Source organism: Neurospora tetraspora (assembly GCF_033439725.1).
Source record: "Neurospora tetraspora strain CBS 560.94 chromosome Unknown B0H65scaffold_4, whole genome shotgun sequence".
Taxonomy (NCBI): Eukaryota; Fungi; Ascomycota; class Sordariomycetes; order Sordariales; family Sordariaceae; genus Neurospora; species Neurospora tetraspora.
Window position 1 is genome coordinate 4,726,119 of NW_026944386.1, and position 16,777 is coordinate 4,742,895.

At 50.6% G+C, this 16,777-nt stretch overlaps 6 protein-coding genes across 6 annotated transcripts; 4 read left to right on the forward strand and 2 right to left on the reverse strand.

Moving 5' to 3' along the window:
• Positions 1–3,638: 3,638 nt before the first annotated feature.
• B0H65DRAFT_574965 (uncharacterized protein) lies at positions 3,639–5,510 on the forward strand (the record flags this gene model as incomplete). The annotated part of the gene is made up of 5 exons (XM_062830602.1): positions 3,639–3,886; positions 4,043–4,247; positions 4,323–4,477; positions 4,651–4,748; positions 5,266–5,510. 5 exons carry the CDS (start codon positions 3,639–3,641, stop codon positions 5,508–5,510), a joined length of 951 nt encoding a protein of 316 aa, XP_062682335.1.
• A 373-nt stretch (positions 5,511–5,883) lies between these two features.
• On the forward strand, positions 5,884–6,521 carry B0H65DRAFT_467497 (uncharacterized protein). The gene has a single exon (XM_062826908.1). It carries the CDS (start codon positions 5,914–5,916, stop codon positions 6,475–6,477), a length of 564 nt encoding a protein of 187 aa, XP_062682336.1. The 5' UTR covers positions 5,884–5,913; the 3' UTR covers positions 6,478–6,521.
• A 1,491-nt stretch (positions 6,522–8,012) lies between these two features.
• On the forward strand, positions 8,013–9,425 carry B0H65DRAFT_467501 (uncharacterized protein). The gene is given in 4 exon segments (XM_062826909.1): positions 8,013–8,337; positions 8,355–8,798; positions 8,826–8,878; positions 8,921–9,425. The coding sequence occupies 4 exon segments, from the start codon at positions 8,065–8,067 to the stop codon at positions 8,946–8,948; spliced, it is 798 nt and encodes a 265-aa protein (XP_062682337.1). The 5' UTR covers positions 8,013–8,064; the 3' UTR covers positions 8,949–9,425.
• Positions 9,262–10,135, reverse strand: B0H65DRAFT_427012 (glycosyl transferase family group 2-domain-containing protein; the record flags this gene model as incomplete). Its single annotated transcript, XM_062824660.1, has 2 exons — positions 9,262–9,543; positions 9,701–10,135. 2 exons carry the CDS (start codon positions 10,133–10,135, stop codon positions 9,262–9,264), a joined length of 717 nt encoding a protein of 238 aa, XP_062682338.1.
• Positions 10,136–11,016: 881 nt separating this feature from the next.
• B0H65DRAFT_467505 (uncharacterized protein) lies at positions 11,017–11,667 on the forward strand. Its single transcript, XM_062826910.1, has one exon. The coding sequence runs from the start codon at positions 11,280–11,282 to the stop codon at positions 11,574–11,576; it is 297 nt and encodes a 98-aa protein (XP_062682339.1). The 5' UTR covers positions 11,017–11,279; the 3' UTR covers positions 11,577–11,667.
• Positions 11,668–11,803: 136 nt separating this feature from the next.
• Positions 11,804–16,179, reverse strand: B0H65DRAFT_574981 (uncharacterized protein; the record flags this gene model as incomplete). The annotated part of the gene is made up of 9 exons (XM_062830603.1): positions 15,724–16,179; positions 15,636–15,659; positions 15,354–15,548; positions 14,874–15,225; positions 14,186–14,767; positions 14,003–14,114; positions 13,621–13,911; positions 12,354–13,549; positions 11,804–12,000 (listed from the first exon to the last, which is right to left on the reverse strand). Exons 1-9 carry the CDS (start codon positions 15,979–15,981, stop codon positions 11,804–11,806), a joined length of 3,207 nt encoding a protein of 1,068 aa, XP_062682340.1. The 5' UTR covers positions 15,982–16,179.
• Positions 16,180–16,777: the final 598 nt, after the last annotated feature.

The window sequence follows — 16,777 nt, forward strand, 5'->3', positions numbered from 1 at the left end:
TAGGTCTGTAAGCGCTTGGTAGACTAACGCCACCCAGAGGAACGTATCTTGCGCGTTGGAGCACAGGTAGTCCTGAACGGTCTTTTTTGTCCTTGGATCATACTTCTTCAGCCCTGCTAGGTCATCCACCTTGTGCAGGATAAATGCATTGACAGCCGCTGCGACGGATTCCGCATTTAGCTCTAGGGAGACCTTTACTTTATCTGCGGCTTTCTCCAACCGTTCCTCAATTTGCGGCCAATTACGGCTTGAGACGATCCACTTGACTCGAGATCCAGATGATGATTGCTGAGCAATAAAGTCGAGAAGCTGTGGCAGGTCTGTTGTAACGCACTCGTCAAGCGCGTCAATGACTAGGTAGGTCGTTCGGAGGCTTGGGTCTCGTAGGATGTTGGTGAAGATTCTTGACAGGGCGTCCCACGTATTTGCATCTTTGAAGAGGCCTTCGCCTGCACGGTCGTACTCACTCCGCACGTGTGAGAGGATAGATGGCTGCTGGTCGATAAGTAGATAGATTAGGCCGCGCAGTACGGCAGTTGCATTGTTGATGCGAGAGTCGGTAGCTTGGCAGAAGAAGTAGGCCACATTGCAGTGGCGCGCGTTGGCAGTATTGCCTTGATCCAGCTCATTGATGATGCCGCACAGCAACATAGTCTTCCCTTTACCGGGGTCGCCCTTGATCCAGAGCAGTCGGTGCTGTGGGTCGTCACGCCATTGTTGAAAGTCAGCGTTATTGAGGACCCAACGATATGAGTCCTGCAAAAGGCCGCCTTTGGTCCGTTCGATGCGGACTTTATCATCGCGAGGATCGGTAAGGCGCAAGTGCTTCAGGCATTGCTGGTCCTTCTCTGACATTTGTTGTATTTCTTGGTGCCTTGTATAGCTAACGAGCTGCTCGAGACGAGACGTCACTTGCTGATTGGTGTATGTTTGGGCGTTGTTTCGGAAGCAGTTCTCGGCATCTTGGATAGCTCCCAAATCAGCTTTCCAGTCGTCAAGCATGATCATATCTCGAAGAAAGACTAAGCCGCGGTTGCGATAATAAGCACAAACACTCTTAATCTGGTAAGAGAGGAGTGTTTTATAGAGGCCAACAATTTGGATCTCCAATTCGCCTCTCATTCCATCGAGTTCGCTGATGTTGTTGGTGGGATCCCTGAGAAGGCTAGTCGACAAATTCCAATACCAGTCCATGCTCTTAACAACGTAGTCGATCCCTTTGCAGTTGGCTTCGGTCGCTTTTACAGGATTGGCAAGCATCTGCAAAAGTTAGCATGAGAAATATTATCCTCCAGATAAACGTACCTCTAAAGCGATACAAATGCCGGTCCAAGCGAGCGCGGCTTGGGGCACGGTCTGGATTGCCGCACTTATAATGTTCTTAACAGATAGAACAACGTTCACGACTTCGCCACAGCTCTCTTTCACTTTGGCCTCTCTCTCAGTCTTGGCTAGGCCGGCATTGATAAGCTGAGTCATTTGGCGGCGCCTGTCCGAGTTGTTTTGGGCGATGATGTTCGGCTGAGACTCGAGCACCATTGAGTTGGAGCCATTTTGTAGCTGTCGGGACAGCATCTTCTCATATGCGTCCACCAATTCGGCCTCTTCTTTTTTGAGTTCATTGTAGGCACGGTCCCAGAGTTGTACGGGTAAGCTGGTAGTAGTGTCATCTGCGCTGGCGGACGTCTCTGTGTTGGTGGGATTGGTAGCCGGAGCGGCTGGGGGTCGTGGGGTGGACGTCTTTATATTGATGGAACCGGTAGCCGGAGCGACTCGAAGCCGTGAGGCGGATGTCTCTACGTCGGTAGAACCGGTAGCTAGAGCGGCCGTGAAGGGGAGGGAGGACGTAGAGGGAGTGGCGGGGATGTGCTGTGTAGACGTCGGCAACTCGAGCAAAGGTGCAGGGCGAGACTGCTCTTGGTCTTTAGAACCTTTCCTATCCTCCGCATTTCCGTGTCGCTTGAAACGCGTCTGGAACCACGAGGGTAATCGTCGATGCATCGTAGCTTTGAGGAAGGAACGTCTTGACTGAGGTGACATAGTGAGGCACTCGAGGATGATCGTTTTGTGTCAGCGTTTTGTCTTGAAGGTAGCGGATGCTATGTTTGATGATCAATGGATCGAGTTTATGGAAGTGCCGGGAATTATTCTCCTGCCATCTGGGACAAAAAAAGGAAAAGAAACTAGAGCCCTATGTTTTCTCGAGGCTGTGATGGACCATGGGGCTTTCTGTGTTGTCACCTTGTCAGGCGCGAGATGGCTGGCGGCTCTCTCCCAACTACACGCCAATCACCCAAAGGACGTTTCTTTTTAGAGGCCAGGCATTCATGGACCCGGAGGCTTCAGGGCGTCTACAGGGTTGGCAATAGTGTACCAGCAGCGGCCTGGTAGCTTGCACACTTATGGGAGCGGGGCGCAGGTAAAGCTGCAAATCCGAGTGGAACCTGCAAATCACAGGGGAATCTACCTCGCAATGAGCATTCGGGTTGACCTGTTTACAAAGCTGCAGGCGTTTACTGGCGGGGTTTAGCGTTTGGGCTAGAACGTTCATTGGCGGGCATTAGATTTTACCGAGCGACGAATAGTCGGACCAATGAAGTAGGGCAAGGCAGGCAGATGAAGGAGGCAGGCTAATGCAGGCAGGTTACGGCAGGAAGATGAAGGAGGTAGGTCAAGGCAGACAAGTGAAAAGTCGGGCACGTGCATACTCTAAGTGGAGTTGCAGGCTGCCGGCTTCGGATCCTTAGAGCTGTGGTTGGCTCGTCGAACGCCGCCCACTCTGCAGGCATCTCCCTGTTTCGCAGCCCTAACCAGCTCCCCCGTATGCAGCTCTCAGCCAGAGCTGCCCCACATCCTGGTGCCTGAATGGGACGGTCTAATCTACCCACTCAGCGGCGGCGTTTATCCCACCGCACCGCTCCGACATGCGGTTTAGCGTGGATTTAAGCCTAGCATAAAGCCCAGCACCACGCCCGGCACGAAGCCTGGCACGAATCCCGCATGGAGCCTGCATGAAGCCTGTTGCTTGGCAGTAGTGGCGGTGCGGCATAGGTCCGGATTTCCTCTAGAGGCTCCTTTGGTGGAACCTGCGCGACGAGACGTCACGTAGCCGAACCCAGCAATGCGGCGCCGTGTTTGAGAATTTGCATTGGGAGTAAGCCAGGAGGAATAATGCAATCAAGTCATTATCTTGTGGAGTATCACCATCTTAGGCTTCCGCTCAGAGACTTGGTACCCGTTTGGGAGAGGCTGTTGCTGCGGCCAGGGATCGTGTAACGTCACCACTTCGCCGGGGTACCGAAGGCATCAAGGGCATTCGACGCTCGACGACCCCTCCAGGCCCTAAGTCCGATTTAGGCGGAAATCGGTGAAACCAGGATGTGTTGTTGGCCGTCTGTTTTTCCATGGAATATATACCCATTGATAACCACTCCTGCCATCATCAAGTTTTGCGAAGCACTTCAACCATCATCAAGTTCTGTGAAGCACTTAGTATCGTATTTGAGAACATCTTCTCACACATATCTTCTTCACATATCACCGTTTTCTCCCAAACCATATCCTCGACCTTTTCATTTCGCTTCTATTGTCAACGGACAACTGAATTTGGCGCCAATCGGTACCTCACCCTATCAACAATGGGTGGCGAGATGTGTTCCATGTTAAGAGAGAAGACTCCTAACCTGCTTAATTACCCAACGGAAGCCTCGCTCGAGCCGTCTTTCGTACCTGCCACCCACTTCCAACGCCCCTACCTAGGATCCCACGCCAAGTTCGAAGTTAGCACGTCCAAGTTGGTCACCCCTCAGATGATGAATTCTCGGCCTCCGCCGGATCTGCGTTCGCTGGACATGACGGTGTTACGATCCAATCAAGGATCACTTATGTAAGCCAGACTAGGTAGAACCAACGGACCAATCAGGTAGGACCCGAAGTGTTCGGGTCCTCGGGTCCGTGAACGTCGGGTCCTCAGGAGGAAGACCCGAAGTGTTCGGGTCCTCGGGTCCAATATACTCGGGTCCATAAAGGCCGGTATATAAAGACGGCCTTCTCAGGCCTCTTTAGATACTGGCTCTTCAGCAAGCAACAGCTTATACAATCGACCAGTACCTTTCGGCTACTACTACCGTTGTTCTTATTTCCCAGCAATATACTCCTGTGCTTGTAACGGTTCGTCACAGACGGATGGCAAGGAAATCCAAGGAGAGATACAGTCGGCACCAGGTGATGGGTGCGATTTTGGTGAGGTAGGAACATGCGTCCCCGAATAAGCAGTTGAAAGTCCATGACAGTCACACCCGTCTAACACTGATTTCCTCTAGATCCTGAACAGGGCAATGAACAGGGCATCTGGACGCCTCATCGCGCTTCTCCAGGAGGAGCTGGAGAGGTTAAGCAGCGAGAACGAACTCATCGGGGATATCGAAGAGACGGATAAGGCACTATCGAACCTCAATCTCGACAATAGGAAGTCCGGGTGCGGTCTCTGAGGATGTCAAAACGACGTTTTCTGAAGATGTCTGGTAGTACTCAGAATCACGTTAATTAGGCCGTCTAGCAAAAATCAGATGATCAGCTTGCTTTGGGGAAGAAGGTTGGGATCAGGAACGATGTTATATGTCTGATATTTCTTTCTCTCTTTTTTGTCAGAAGACAACAGCTCCACCCTGCCTTGTCGTCGTTATATCTGGTAACTCCCTTGCTGCTCGGTTTCTTATTTGGTTGTATCGTTTGGCCAAACGATGAAGGTACCTTGGCAATCTTTACCTTGCTGCCCTCCTTCGATACATCATCATTTACATTTACAAATCATAATACTTTCGATCCTTTGTGAATCCTTTCCAGTAAACTCTTGGGATGCCAGGATGCCAGGCGACCCTTGAGTGGTCACATGCCAAGCGCACATCGTTGAACCAATCAGATGCCGCAAACGGCCAAAATGTTTCCCTTTTCGGACATGCTAGCAGCTGGGCGGTGGGTAATCCATACAAAAAGCGATCGTAAAAGTAATAGATTGGATATAGCGCCGTTTCTAATATCTAAGATAGGTTTCTTGGATGGAAATAGAGAAAGCAAGACGTATATTCTATGTGTACCTAGGTATCAAATACTTCGCCCGTGGGCATTAGACGTCAAAACCCGGCCCCATTTTTTGAATGACTTGGCTATTTGTATGCTGCTCCAATCGGCATTTTGGTTGAAATGGGCAAAATAGGGAGGAGCTGAAAACCGTACACGCAAATCACTATATATAATTCTCTCTAGAACTCACAACCCTCAAGGAACAATACGAGGCCCTGAGAGACGACTACGACTTCGTCACCAGCATGTTCAAAAGAGGCCTTCAAGCCTCCCAGGACCAGGTTGCCCAGTTCGAACAGCAGGTCCAGCAGGCTAGTGCCAGATTCGCGTCCAAAGTTTGGGCCGCTATTGCCAAGTACGGCAAGCAGGACGCTGAACGACAGAAGGCCATCGACCACCTCCAGGAATCTCCATACGCCATCATGTGACGAACCGTTAGAAGCACAGGAGTATATCGCTGGGAACAAGAATAACGGTAGTAGTAGCCAAAATGTACTGGTTGATTGTGAAAGCTATTGCTTGCTGAAGAACCAGAATAATGAAGGCCGGGAAGCGGCCTTCTTATATACTGTTCTTCGAACCCGTCCCGTAGTCCCGCGATCTCGGGACTCCGGGACACCCCACATGACCTGGTCCCGTAGTCCCGTATTCTCGGAACTCCGGGACCCTGGGTTCGGGTTGCCTTTTATTGGTCAATCTATCTAGCTTACATAAGGGGTTTTTGATTGGATCGTAACACATCAACGAGCCCTTGAGACCCTCGACGAAAGAGGCGCCCGTCGGCAGTCAGTCTTAGGACGCATTGACACTTGGGCATCCCAGATCAACGACATGCTCACCAAATTCGTCCACCATGAACAAGTCGAAGGCCTCGAAGATCAGGTCAGAGACTTCCAACAGTACACCAGGGATGCGGCCCAAGAAGCCGTCGAACACTACCTCCGACACAGGCAAATCCCTGACGCGGCCTCCATCATGAAAGCTATCGGGAAACGGGTCGCCACCGCTGCCCTATCCAGTAAAGCCACGGTGTCCCAATTCTCTCAACACGAACATCCTTCGGCCCCACGGTCTATGGGCAACGAAACCGTCCAACGCGCTCAAGCTCAGTGGCAAGCTGGGCAAGCGGAAGCCCAGTACGAAGCTACTCGCGCCGGGGCCTTTGGAACCAATACCGCGACCTTCCCAGCCTACAGTGCCGCAGGTGCCGGATATATAGGACCGCCACGACCTCCCAAGCCACCTCGCCATGCAGAGGGACTCTTCGACGACCGGGAAAGAGCCGACAACTTCCTCCGGTCTATGAGCAACTTTGCCAAGAGTTCTCTGTTGATGCCATCAATTAGGAGCGTAACGATCTCGTCATCAGTCTTCAGGACTAATTCTGATGGTTGAAGTAGGTCGGCAGGCCAGTCGCATGTGAAGATACGCGCCTTTCCCACTTCCTTAGGGAGCAGTTCGGCTAGCCAATTAACGCTGACGTTGGGATCCTTGTGATCCCGCCATGTCCATGTATCCGGTGATTTTGTATCGAGGCCATGGATAGCAATAATGTCAATGTCGGTGTCTCCATTGTCCTTGTTGACTTGATTGAGATGGACGCCTCGCTGCGTGGATCGTGTAGAATCTGAAGCAGGCTTCGCTGGAGACGACGATGCGGTACCGGAACCCGCTGGCGCATAGAACCAAAGCCAACTAGCGGTCGCACGGACAAAAAGACATAAGACAGTGGTCCATACCGCCAGAGAAATGCCTTCCTTAACGTCCATGGTAATCAAGGTTCGGCTACCGGGAGAGGAGCTTGTACGGCCACGACTGAGAATGGTACTAGTATACCCGTACGGCGGATATTGCGTATTGCCCTTTGACAAACGTTAGCGGGGTTACTCCCAAGTGGATATTGCTTTGGCCTTTGTGTTTAATAGCGTACATAAAATGTTTGATAGCGCAGATGAAGTGTTTGATACCGATCGCTTCTCGTAGGCAGAGGCTCAAATGCTTGGTGTTAAAAGTCGATATCTCGATCTGAGGGGTTAGATATGAGGGATTTGGTGCTGTGCTAGGCTGGAGCCTTTGATTGAGTGCATCCGACCATCGAGACTAGCTCGGCGGCTAGGTACACTTTTGGTTGGCCCACCAACAACGCCGGTAGGTTAGCGATTTGAGACTTGGAGGATTGGTTGTGCCCTATGGGGCATCCGCTGCTGCAGCTGAAATGATAGCGCGATGGGCTTTAGGCAATGAATTAAACTTTAATGGGCTGGAGGTCCTGTTGCGCGGGTAATGGAGGGTGTTTGAAGGATATATTTTTATTTTTCTTTTGGTGTTGCGCTCTATCTGTGTGTTTTCTTACTTTTATAAAAGCATCAGCCGCGCAGTTGGAGTTCTGGTGCAACTATATCGACGTAGCTACCACCGACTGAAGACGGGAAACGGCACGAAATACCAACGCCGCGAGCACGATCATTGTCACCATAAACGCGATAGCTCCTGAGCCGGACATGGACCAAAACCCCCCATCAAGTCCAAACCGGATAACATCCTCCGACAGTTCCAAATCTCAAATCCAAATGACATACAGAACAGTACGTCCTACCAATTGCCATCCTCATCATTCACTTCCACTTGACGTCCATGTCCTTGCCGAGCACTAATAGTCCATCCTATCAGGTATCATCAACTCCTTTCCAAACAGGCCTCTTTCCCCTCTCCTTTACCACCCACTCCACCATCCATTCCACTACCAACCCTCCCTCCTCAACATCCTACACACACTTCTTCCCAGCCTCGCACCGCAACATCCGCCCTCATGAAACAATCGACGACCTCGAATCGCTTTACAAAGGCCCTTCGCCCTCTTTCATCGCCCGCGAATTCGACCTCTCCCGGCTACACTCCATTCGCCATCTGCTCTGGCTAGCCGGGCGTCCGGTACCGCCCCACCCTTTGCACCAACAAGTGCTTATGAATCGGGAGCCGATAATGACTGAAAAGCTCGAGCAACACTTAGTATGGGGAGGAGGCAGGGTGTTTCTGAAGCCTGTCAGCAAGTTTTTGTTTACGAGGGAGTTTTGGACAAGGGAGTTGACATGTAAAGGCGAGGGGGGCTGTCGAGGAGCAGTGGTGGCGCTGAGTGATGGGGAACGGGAAAGAGACCGGGAAGCAAACAACAAAGCACAAAAGAAGGATGACGCGGGAATATGCAAACGATGCGAAAGCCGACAAGCAGCGCGTGGATTTTGTTCAGTTATGTTGGTCTGGTGCAAAGGGAGAGCGACTTTGATCTCGCCACCGTCAAGGGCCTCCTCCCGCGCGAAGTAACCTGGGATCAATGGCGTCTCTTCGTGGACGAGCTGCTCACCTCGCCAGACGCGATATACAAGAACATCGCCGTTCGGTTCATCTACGGCGAATTACGACTGAACCGACTTAACCTCATTTACATGTTCACGCGGGGGCCTTTGTCGCTGGGGTTCATGGCTATATGGACTTCGTACGGGCAGTTTATCGTGCAAATCAGCGCGTGGGTTATAGGCGGGACGGCGTGGATTGTGGTGGTTCTGTCGGGGATGCAGGTCGGGTTGGATACCGCACTTGGGGAAGAGGAGGCATTTAAGAGGGCGAGTTATGGGTTTGCGGTGTTTTCGATCTTGGGGCCGATTAGTGCCATGGTGCTGATTTTTACGTACATAGTGGTGTTGTTTGTGTGGAATTTGGTGAGGACGAGGAGGTTTGAAGTCCAGAGGAGCCAGAGGCTCGGAAGGACCTGGAGTGGGTTGCATCTGGAGACCGGGAGGTCGGGGACGGGGACGGGGACGGGGATGGGGACGCTGGGGAGAGGGAGGACGGGGGATATGGAGGTGTGAGAGAGTAAGTGGTTGGGCTGATGGATGTACAAGATAGAATCCCGCGTCAGCGGGTTGATTGTCTTGGTACTGAAGATCCCGATGGCTCGGGCGGTGCGACGGACAGAGTGTTAGTGGTAATTCACCATCTGTTTACCTTGCCCATTTTTACAGTTTCTATTAACTACCTATTTGTCACTTGTGGCTCTACCTGCAGTGCTGGGAACCAACGGATACTAAACGGCTTTGAACAAATAACTTCAAAGCACGCGCGTCGAGGCTGCTTTTCCCTTACACGTGTTCAATTGTCCAACTTCGTCATTAGAAGTATTTCTCACGCGGCAAGACGGATAATGTAATCGTTACACTGCAGTCGTAGAGCCATGTCGAAATCCTCCGACACGTGACTCTCGGACCAGAACTTCTCGTAGCCATCTTCATCCTCGTACGAGACTTGCTGGATGGCAGACCAACGAAGAATGGCGTTGTAACCAACGAAGGGAGCAACATCGCTGTTGGAGACGGTATACCGAATAGCGCTGTAAATCAGATTGGTGAAGGTGATACCGTTCTCGAAATACGTGTGGACAACCTGCATAATACCCGATGAGAACTGCTGTCGGTGGGCTGGAAAAGGCGACAACGAAAAAGGGCTTGATTGTTGTTGTCTAACGGAAGAGGAGAAACGGAAACCAGGGCAGCCTAAATACCTGGAAGGGAGTGCCGGTGAATGGGCGGCCCAGTGCCATTCACTGGGCAACCTGGGCACGGACTTCCAACAACTGCATGATACTAACGTCGGGGGACTGCTCCATCTCCGAGACAGTATCAAGCAAACAGTCGGCCGGTACACGGGTATCCGAGTCAATCAAGAGAATGTAGTCGCCCATCCGAATATTGCCGTCAGTCCAGGCACGGCCATCTTCCGCGAGAACCTCTTGGAGGGCGCGCTTATAGGCTTGAGCTTCGTCATTCTGGGACCATTCCGGGGATTTCTGGATTTGGCTAAGCTTTTCTTCCATCTTGCACGAAATCATGAGGGTAAAGTTCATGTTGGGTGCCTTCTTGAACTTGCTACGGCGCTGGAAGCCGTTTTCGCCGTGTCTAGGGCGGGCAACCCAACCGATGCTGTGGTCTGCATAGAACTCAATTCGTTCCTGGTGGTCTTCCTTGGAGATCAGTTGAAGACCATCGTCATTGATAAACATGTTTGCCGCACCACCCTGGAGCTCGTACGTGGAGATGGCGTGCTTGATCGACTTGGCTGTGGGAGCAATGACACCGGCGAGGCCTTCTTTGTAGACAGGACACTGCACCGTAACGTGAGGTAGGGTGGTGGCCTTTGGGCTTCGCGTGCAGTATTAGCGTTCCTTGACATTGCTAGAGTGTAATAGACGACAGGCTTGGTCTGCCTAGTTCCTCAGGCGTGCACTTAAGTCAAGGCAGACAAGTACAAAGTCGGGCTTGTGAAATAGGGCACGTGCATACTTTAAGTGGAGTTGGAGGCTGCCGGCTTCTGATCCTAGAGCTGTGGTTGGCTTGTCGCTCTCAACGTCGTCTACAGAGGTGTTGGCGGCTGCGCCGGCAGTATGTTGCAAGCCAACCACCATGGTTATAATATGCCAGGATGGAAGGGAAGAGGTGGGCTAATGCAGGCAGATGAAGAAGGTAGGTTAAGGCAGGTACATAAAGGAGGTCCATCGTGATCAGTTTGTCGTAGTGGATCACCAAACCGTGATCCAACAAAACAAGAGCGAGAAATTCCCTTACCACACTCTCATCTACATACACATAACTAGGCCGAAGAGTACTAGGAACCAATCAGGAATGGTCTTCTGACCGAGTGCAATCTTGGTGTTACCCGTGTAAAAGATCTAGCCGCCGTGTCAGGACGGTCAACTTTTCTCGTAATCCGCCCAATTATATTCATCTTTTTAGCGCCGCCTCCCCACTCACCGTAATGCCTCCGTCCGAACGATATGGATATGGGAGGTGGTTGTTCAGTTTTTTGACCCTACCACGTGATTAAAAGACCCGGTTCATATCCTTCCGACTCCCATACATAAGCTGACATATCGCCTGACTAGTAGTTGGGTCGGTGACGACCAGCGAATCCCAGGTGTTGTATGTCTTTTTGGTTTTTGTTTTTGCTGTTTTTTTGTTCTTTTGTTGGGTTTCCTTGTTTCCTTTGATTCGGTGCTTCTTGCTGGGTAGTTCTTTTTGCTATTTCGTGACCGTCATGGTGCCTGCCATGTTGGAGGGTTGTTCATGGATTCACTGCTTACCATAACGGGTGGACGAATGTATAGCTGGCGCCTGACGTAGGTACCTTTTTCTTTTGGTCATGTGGTGATGATTGTATTTGCCCTGTTGCTCTCATCGGCATTCTCGTTTTCCGTTGGTTTGTCTTGTCAGCGATGCAGTGGTTGCTGTTTCTCCATGCAGTTGACAGATGAAGCCATCACCACTCCTTGGCGTTTTTTTGGCATGGTGGATGTGGCCATGTGGAGCTGTGCTCTAAATGCTCGCAAGGTCACCCCGTCGATCCGTGAACTTTGTTTTGAGTACCACAGTCTTTCCTTCCACGTCACTTCATCACTTTCGCTGGTTCACCAACTGAGGTTTTTTTATGACTTGTACTTCCTCTGAACGAAAGGTAGCTGTGTCGTGACCTCACCTTTAGGGACACTATCGGCTGTATTCAGGGATAGATACTTTCCTCTTGCCCATTGAATTGAACCTCGTGTGTCTTGTTTATGTAAGTGATAGAGGACAGAATGACAGACATGACGAAGGACCGTCTTCGAGGTTGTTCTAAAGGATCTTCTTTTGACAAGTTCTGCTTTGGTTTGATCCATTGGTGTGCTATGGCCGTTCTATTCCTTGGGTTTAAATCCGTCAATAGCATCCTTGGTCTCTTCATCGAGACCTACCACCTTGCCCTTGATTCTCGAAACCAGGTCATACCATTCGGATGCGCTAATTTCCAACTTGGGATAGTCCAACAACTCTTTAAGAAGATGCCTGAATTCCCGACTTTTGATAACCAACTCCAGGATGTCCACTCCTATTTCTGGATTTACCGTGGATAAGACCCTCATGAACTCTTCGGAGTTTGTTTCTGATCGGGTCTTGCCCTCAGGAGCCTTCTTAAACAGCATGCTCCTGAGATGAAAATGACGCCAGGGGCTTCAGAACCGTAATGTTTGATGAAATATTCGACAATCTCGTCATGGCCATTGAGAAAGGCGATGTTGATTAATTGTCGATATTCTGGCGGGGCGGGCCGACCATGGTGGTCCCCATATTGATGTTTAATAAGGGCCTCCAATATCGTCATATGACCGTAACGACAGGCAAGGAAGCTTGGGGTTTCTCCCCTGTCGTTTTTAACGTGAGGTCCTCTGCCATCCTTCGGATACTTACCAAGAAGCAAGTCGACTGTCGAAATATGTCCACGGGCAACTGCAAGGTGGACAGCTGTATCACGATGAGCGTTATTTGCGTTATCTGCGTCAACGCGTGCTCCATATTCGATCAGAGCAGAACAGATGTCAAAAGATGTCTGTTCCTCTACGACTTTCGCAGCTGTGAGGAGCGGTGTAGTCCCTATGAGTGACATGGAGTGCGCATCCGCCCCCCATTCCAAGAGAGCTCTGCACGTCCGAGCATGTCCATTTTCGGCGGCAATAAGGAGAGGTGCTTCGCCCGTTGATTTGTCTTTTCTGTTGACCATTTGCCGCGCTTCCTTTGCTGTTCGGGCCCCGAGTAGGTCGTCTATAGTACTCGTATCTCCTCTTCTTGATGCCGACATGAGATCCCTGAATTCGGGATTCTTGTCCACGTCGTCGAGACTCTCGTCCACAGCGTCGGGACTCTCGTTCACGTCGTCGAGTAAGCCAAATGTAGCAAGTTTCGGGAAGCGATTCCGATTACTACTCTGTTTGTGGTCCTTGGAAATATGTTTTCGAAGTTCGGCAGAGGAGCTATACCCAACGGTGGACATCGGACAGCTTTCAACCGTACAACGAAACAGACGCTCGTAGTGACTGATGTGCTTTTCTCGTACTTCCGGTGTTTGCAGGTTGCCCTTGAAGAACTTGCACCACGGTTTCGAACATTTGTGCACGTTCAGCGGCCCTTGAAGCTGACTAAGAATCTTCGTCTCCCTAGAGGTGAGTGTCTGTTCGTCCAACTTTCCGATAGCCTGTCGGATGGCCTCAGTTCTTTCTTCGATGTTGAAGTAACTGTTTCGCTCGCCACCGTGCTCCGGAATGCGGCCGGCCACCTGATCCACGCTTGGAAACCCACCGGCATCATCGAGAGTCGACATCTTTGCATGGTCTCCGTATGATTGGAGAAAGCGATAAGCCCATTGTATGGCCTCTTGACGACCAGCGCTCTGTAGCGTGCCAGAAGCCTTGATGCTTTCCCGGAGATGGTCGAGCCAGTACTGCGCTGCGTAGTCCTGTAAGGCGTATGAGCCCCTTCTAGCGTATGACATGACATCATCCTCCGCAATCCCCGACGCGAAGGGTGGAGATAAAAGATACTGGGAGCAAAAAATCGAGAGTTCCAAGTGCACTCGCGTGGTGTTCACGATTTGTCTCCGTATTAAGAATCTGCAAAATGAGCTGTTAGGGTTGAAATGAGAAGTAAGAAACATATCGTAGGTAGTAGACCAAGTACTTACTCGCGGGCTGTTTCATGTACCAGGTGGACCTCGTCCTCGGGGCCGGTGTAGTCTTTGTTGACAGTGTGCGAGTCCAGGAAAGAGCCACAGAGCTGCTTGTAGCTCTTGACAGGACGGCGATCGTAGTCTACTTCTCCAGTTAACTTGTCGATAGAGAAGAGAGACTGGATTTCCCTCCAAAAGAGGGTCCGCTTGCAACAGACCACATAGCTCAAAATTCTGATCGCTGCTTTCCACTTGCTTTTGGCCCTTGAGGAGTCCTTCTGCAAGCGATGTTCCAATTTTTCGTATCTGACAGATAACGCATGTTAGGTAAATCTTTTGCGAACTGCCCTTGGTCATCAGGAAAGTGATGTTAATGTGAAAGGAGTGATTGACTAACGCTTCCTCTAAGCTCGCCGGAAAGACCCCAGGTTGCAACTCTTGCTTTAGTTCGGCGATAGACGATAGGCCAAGAAGATGCTCGAGAACTAGCTTTGCATAGAGAAACATGCCTGTGGTATGTATCAGTGTCTATCCCAAAACTCTGGATATTGCTTTGCTCAGTCAAGGGGCTTTGACGTACCATCAGCTTTTCCAGAAACTAGATCTACTATCTTTTGCTCCAACGATGGTTCCAGCTCATTCTCAAATTCGGTCTGTATGTCCCTTGCAAGGCTTTGGCAATAGTCTTTGATATTTCCAACATGGCCAGGTGTTGTGTCGAGGAGAATTGAATGCGCTGACTTGGATGATCTGAGAAGATGGTCTAGCACGCCATCTCGCTGGCCCGAAAAAAGAAGTCGTAGTCCAGGGGAACGCTTGCAGAGCGCCAGCAGCCATTTGATCGCCTTCTCTTCCTCGTCATTTGCACATTCATCCAGCCCGTCTAGGACGAGGTAAGTTGTAGCATAGGTTCCTACTGCGGTGCTTACGAGCTCCTGTAATACTTGCGAGCGAAGTCCATCATGCTTCGATGTCTCCATTTCAATGTGGGCGGCTAGAACGGGATCTCGATCGTAGAGCTGTCCAAGAAGCGCTCGGAGCAGACTGTTGAGATTGTCTTTGTCTGCGTTTTGGTGGCGAAAGTAAAAGAAAGCGAGAGCAACATCTGGTCTCATGTCCTTCGAAAGCCATTCTATTACCGTGGCCATGAGCGTTGATTTCCCTGAGTCAAATGTCAGCTGAATGCATGATTCTCCTTTATCTGTTCGCGTTTTGGGGCGGGAGACCCGAGACTTGGGGTGCGTGTAAATTCGCGGGGAAGATTATACCTCCACCTGGCCTTCCGTGTATGTAGAGGACTCGTTTTCCAGAAGCATCACCGAGATGCCAGGCCTGAAATATGGGATTATCGAAAATCCACGTTCCTGAAGAAGTTCCCAGCGTGTCGTTCGAGTCGTCTCTGCAATCAATGAAGAATCGGTAGTCAGACTGGTAGTCTGGGATGGACAACCTCCCCATGATTGCTTTCTTCCGCTCTTTGTGCGTCTCTTCTTCTTGCTTATCTGCTACCTGCTTTTGGCTGGTGTATACTTCGCGGATCGCGGCTCGCAACTTGATTATCTGGTCAAGAGAAGCGGATAGCTTTTCGCTGTTCAAGATCTCCTTACGTCTCGTAAGGGCCTGCAGGATGACAGCAAATTTCGATTCAAATCTTTTCCAGGCAGCATCGGCCAGCACCTTCCATTCTAGAATCGCGAAGGGTTAGTGGTTTGAGGCCCAAAGCGGGGAAGAATAACAGAATGGCATACTCGGTTTCGGTCAAACACAGCAAGGGCCTCCTTATGGAAATTAAGCACGTCCAAGTAATAATCTTCGAGAACAGATGCGAGGCGTGTGTTGCGCTCGAATGTTGCCTCATAATGCAGCAAGCCGGCGAGATTCTCTTCGATATCACTGTACATATCCAGCAATCTTTCAAGTGATTGAAGGTGGGTGCTGGCGGCCTATGGGTAGGAACAGGACTATGAGTTGAAACTCTCCATAAATGAGGTAGTGAGGGACATTGGGGTAGAAGTAAGTAGTGTACTCACCATAAGCACGAACTTGATGGGTCCCTGTAACAGGTAAGTCTATGAGGATGGAATACACCAATACACGAACAGGTATGATGATGCTCACCCAGACATAGCACAGAAACACAGTCGTGTTAGTAAAGACCTCAATGACTTTGCCGAGCTCCTTCATGGCCTCAAGGAAGGATTCAAGAAGCTTGAAAGCGCGCAATTCCCGATTTTTGCCTTGTTTGTCTTGAATCTGCTTCATCAACAAGTGGACATTTTGCAGTGAACAGTTGGAAAATTCCTGGGCGCGTTTTGGTCCAACCTCGCTTTGGAATCTGGCCAAGGCGCGCTTGAAGCTCTCTGATTGTGGCGGCATTTCTAAGGTACCGTTGCATGCCGATTGCTGGAGCGAGAGTAGGTGCACCGTCGAAAAGTTGATCAATCTGGGCGGAGAAGCGGATTGAGATAATCAGGGGACTTGAGGAATTTCTGGAAAGTTGTAGCATTTCATAAAGTTCCCTCACAAAGGAACAGGAACTGGAGTGTGTCCCGCATTTGCCAGCAGAGGTTGACGTGGACGTGCCGCGGGGCAGTAAGCCTAACTAACAGTCGGAGGGAAGGACCGTACCTACCCGACCCGACCCGTTTCACAAGAAGCCACCGAGCCACCGATCCCCAGGAAGTGCAGCAACGCAATCAAACAACGACTGCATCCAAATCGTTATCCATTGGTTTTTTTTGCACATCTAACATCGTTCTTCTGTTATCGCAACACTCGACGCCCACCATTTTGGTACAAATCGACGACGAACTCTAGCGCAACGCTTCTTCTTGGCAACTTCTTCCATGCCTGCTCAAAAGACTCAAGAAGACGTTTCCATAGCACCCATTCTGACATTGAACGCAGAGATGTGAATAACGGACGTGGTACACTTAGTGAGTGTTTTGTCTTGCCAAGGTCTAGAGTTGGGGCGCAGCTATCGCGAGTCTCGAGTCTCGACAACGTTGTACAGCACTGCCCCAGAGGCCGCCATCGCCATCCCCAAGCAAGGCGACCAAATCGTCCAGCTAGAGTCGCACCAAATCCTCGACCATAATCTCAAAGAAGGAGAATGAAGTGTGGTTCCTCTCTCCATGCGCCATAGGCTTAATCGTGCCCCCTTTCTCATTAG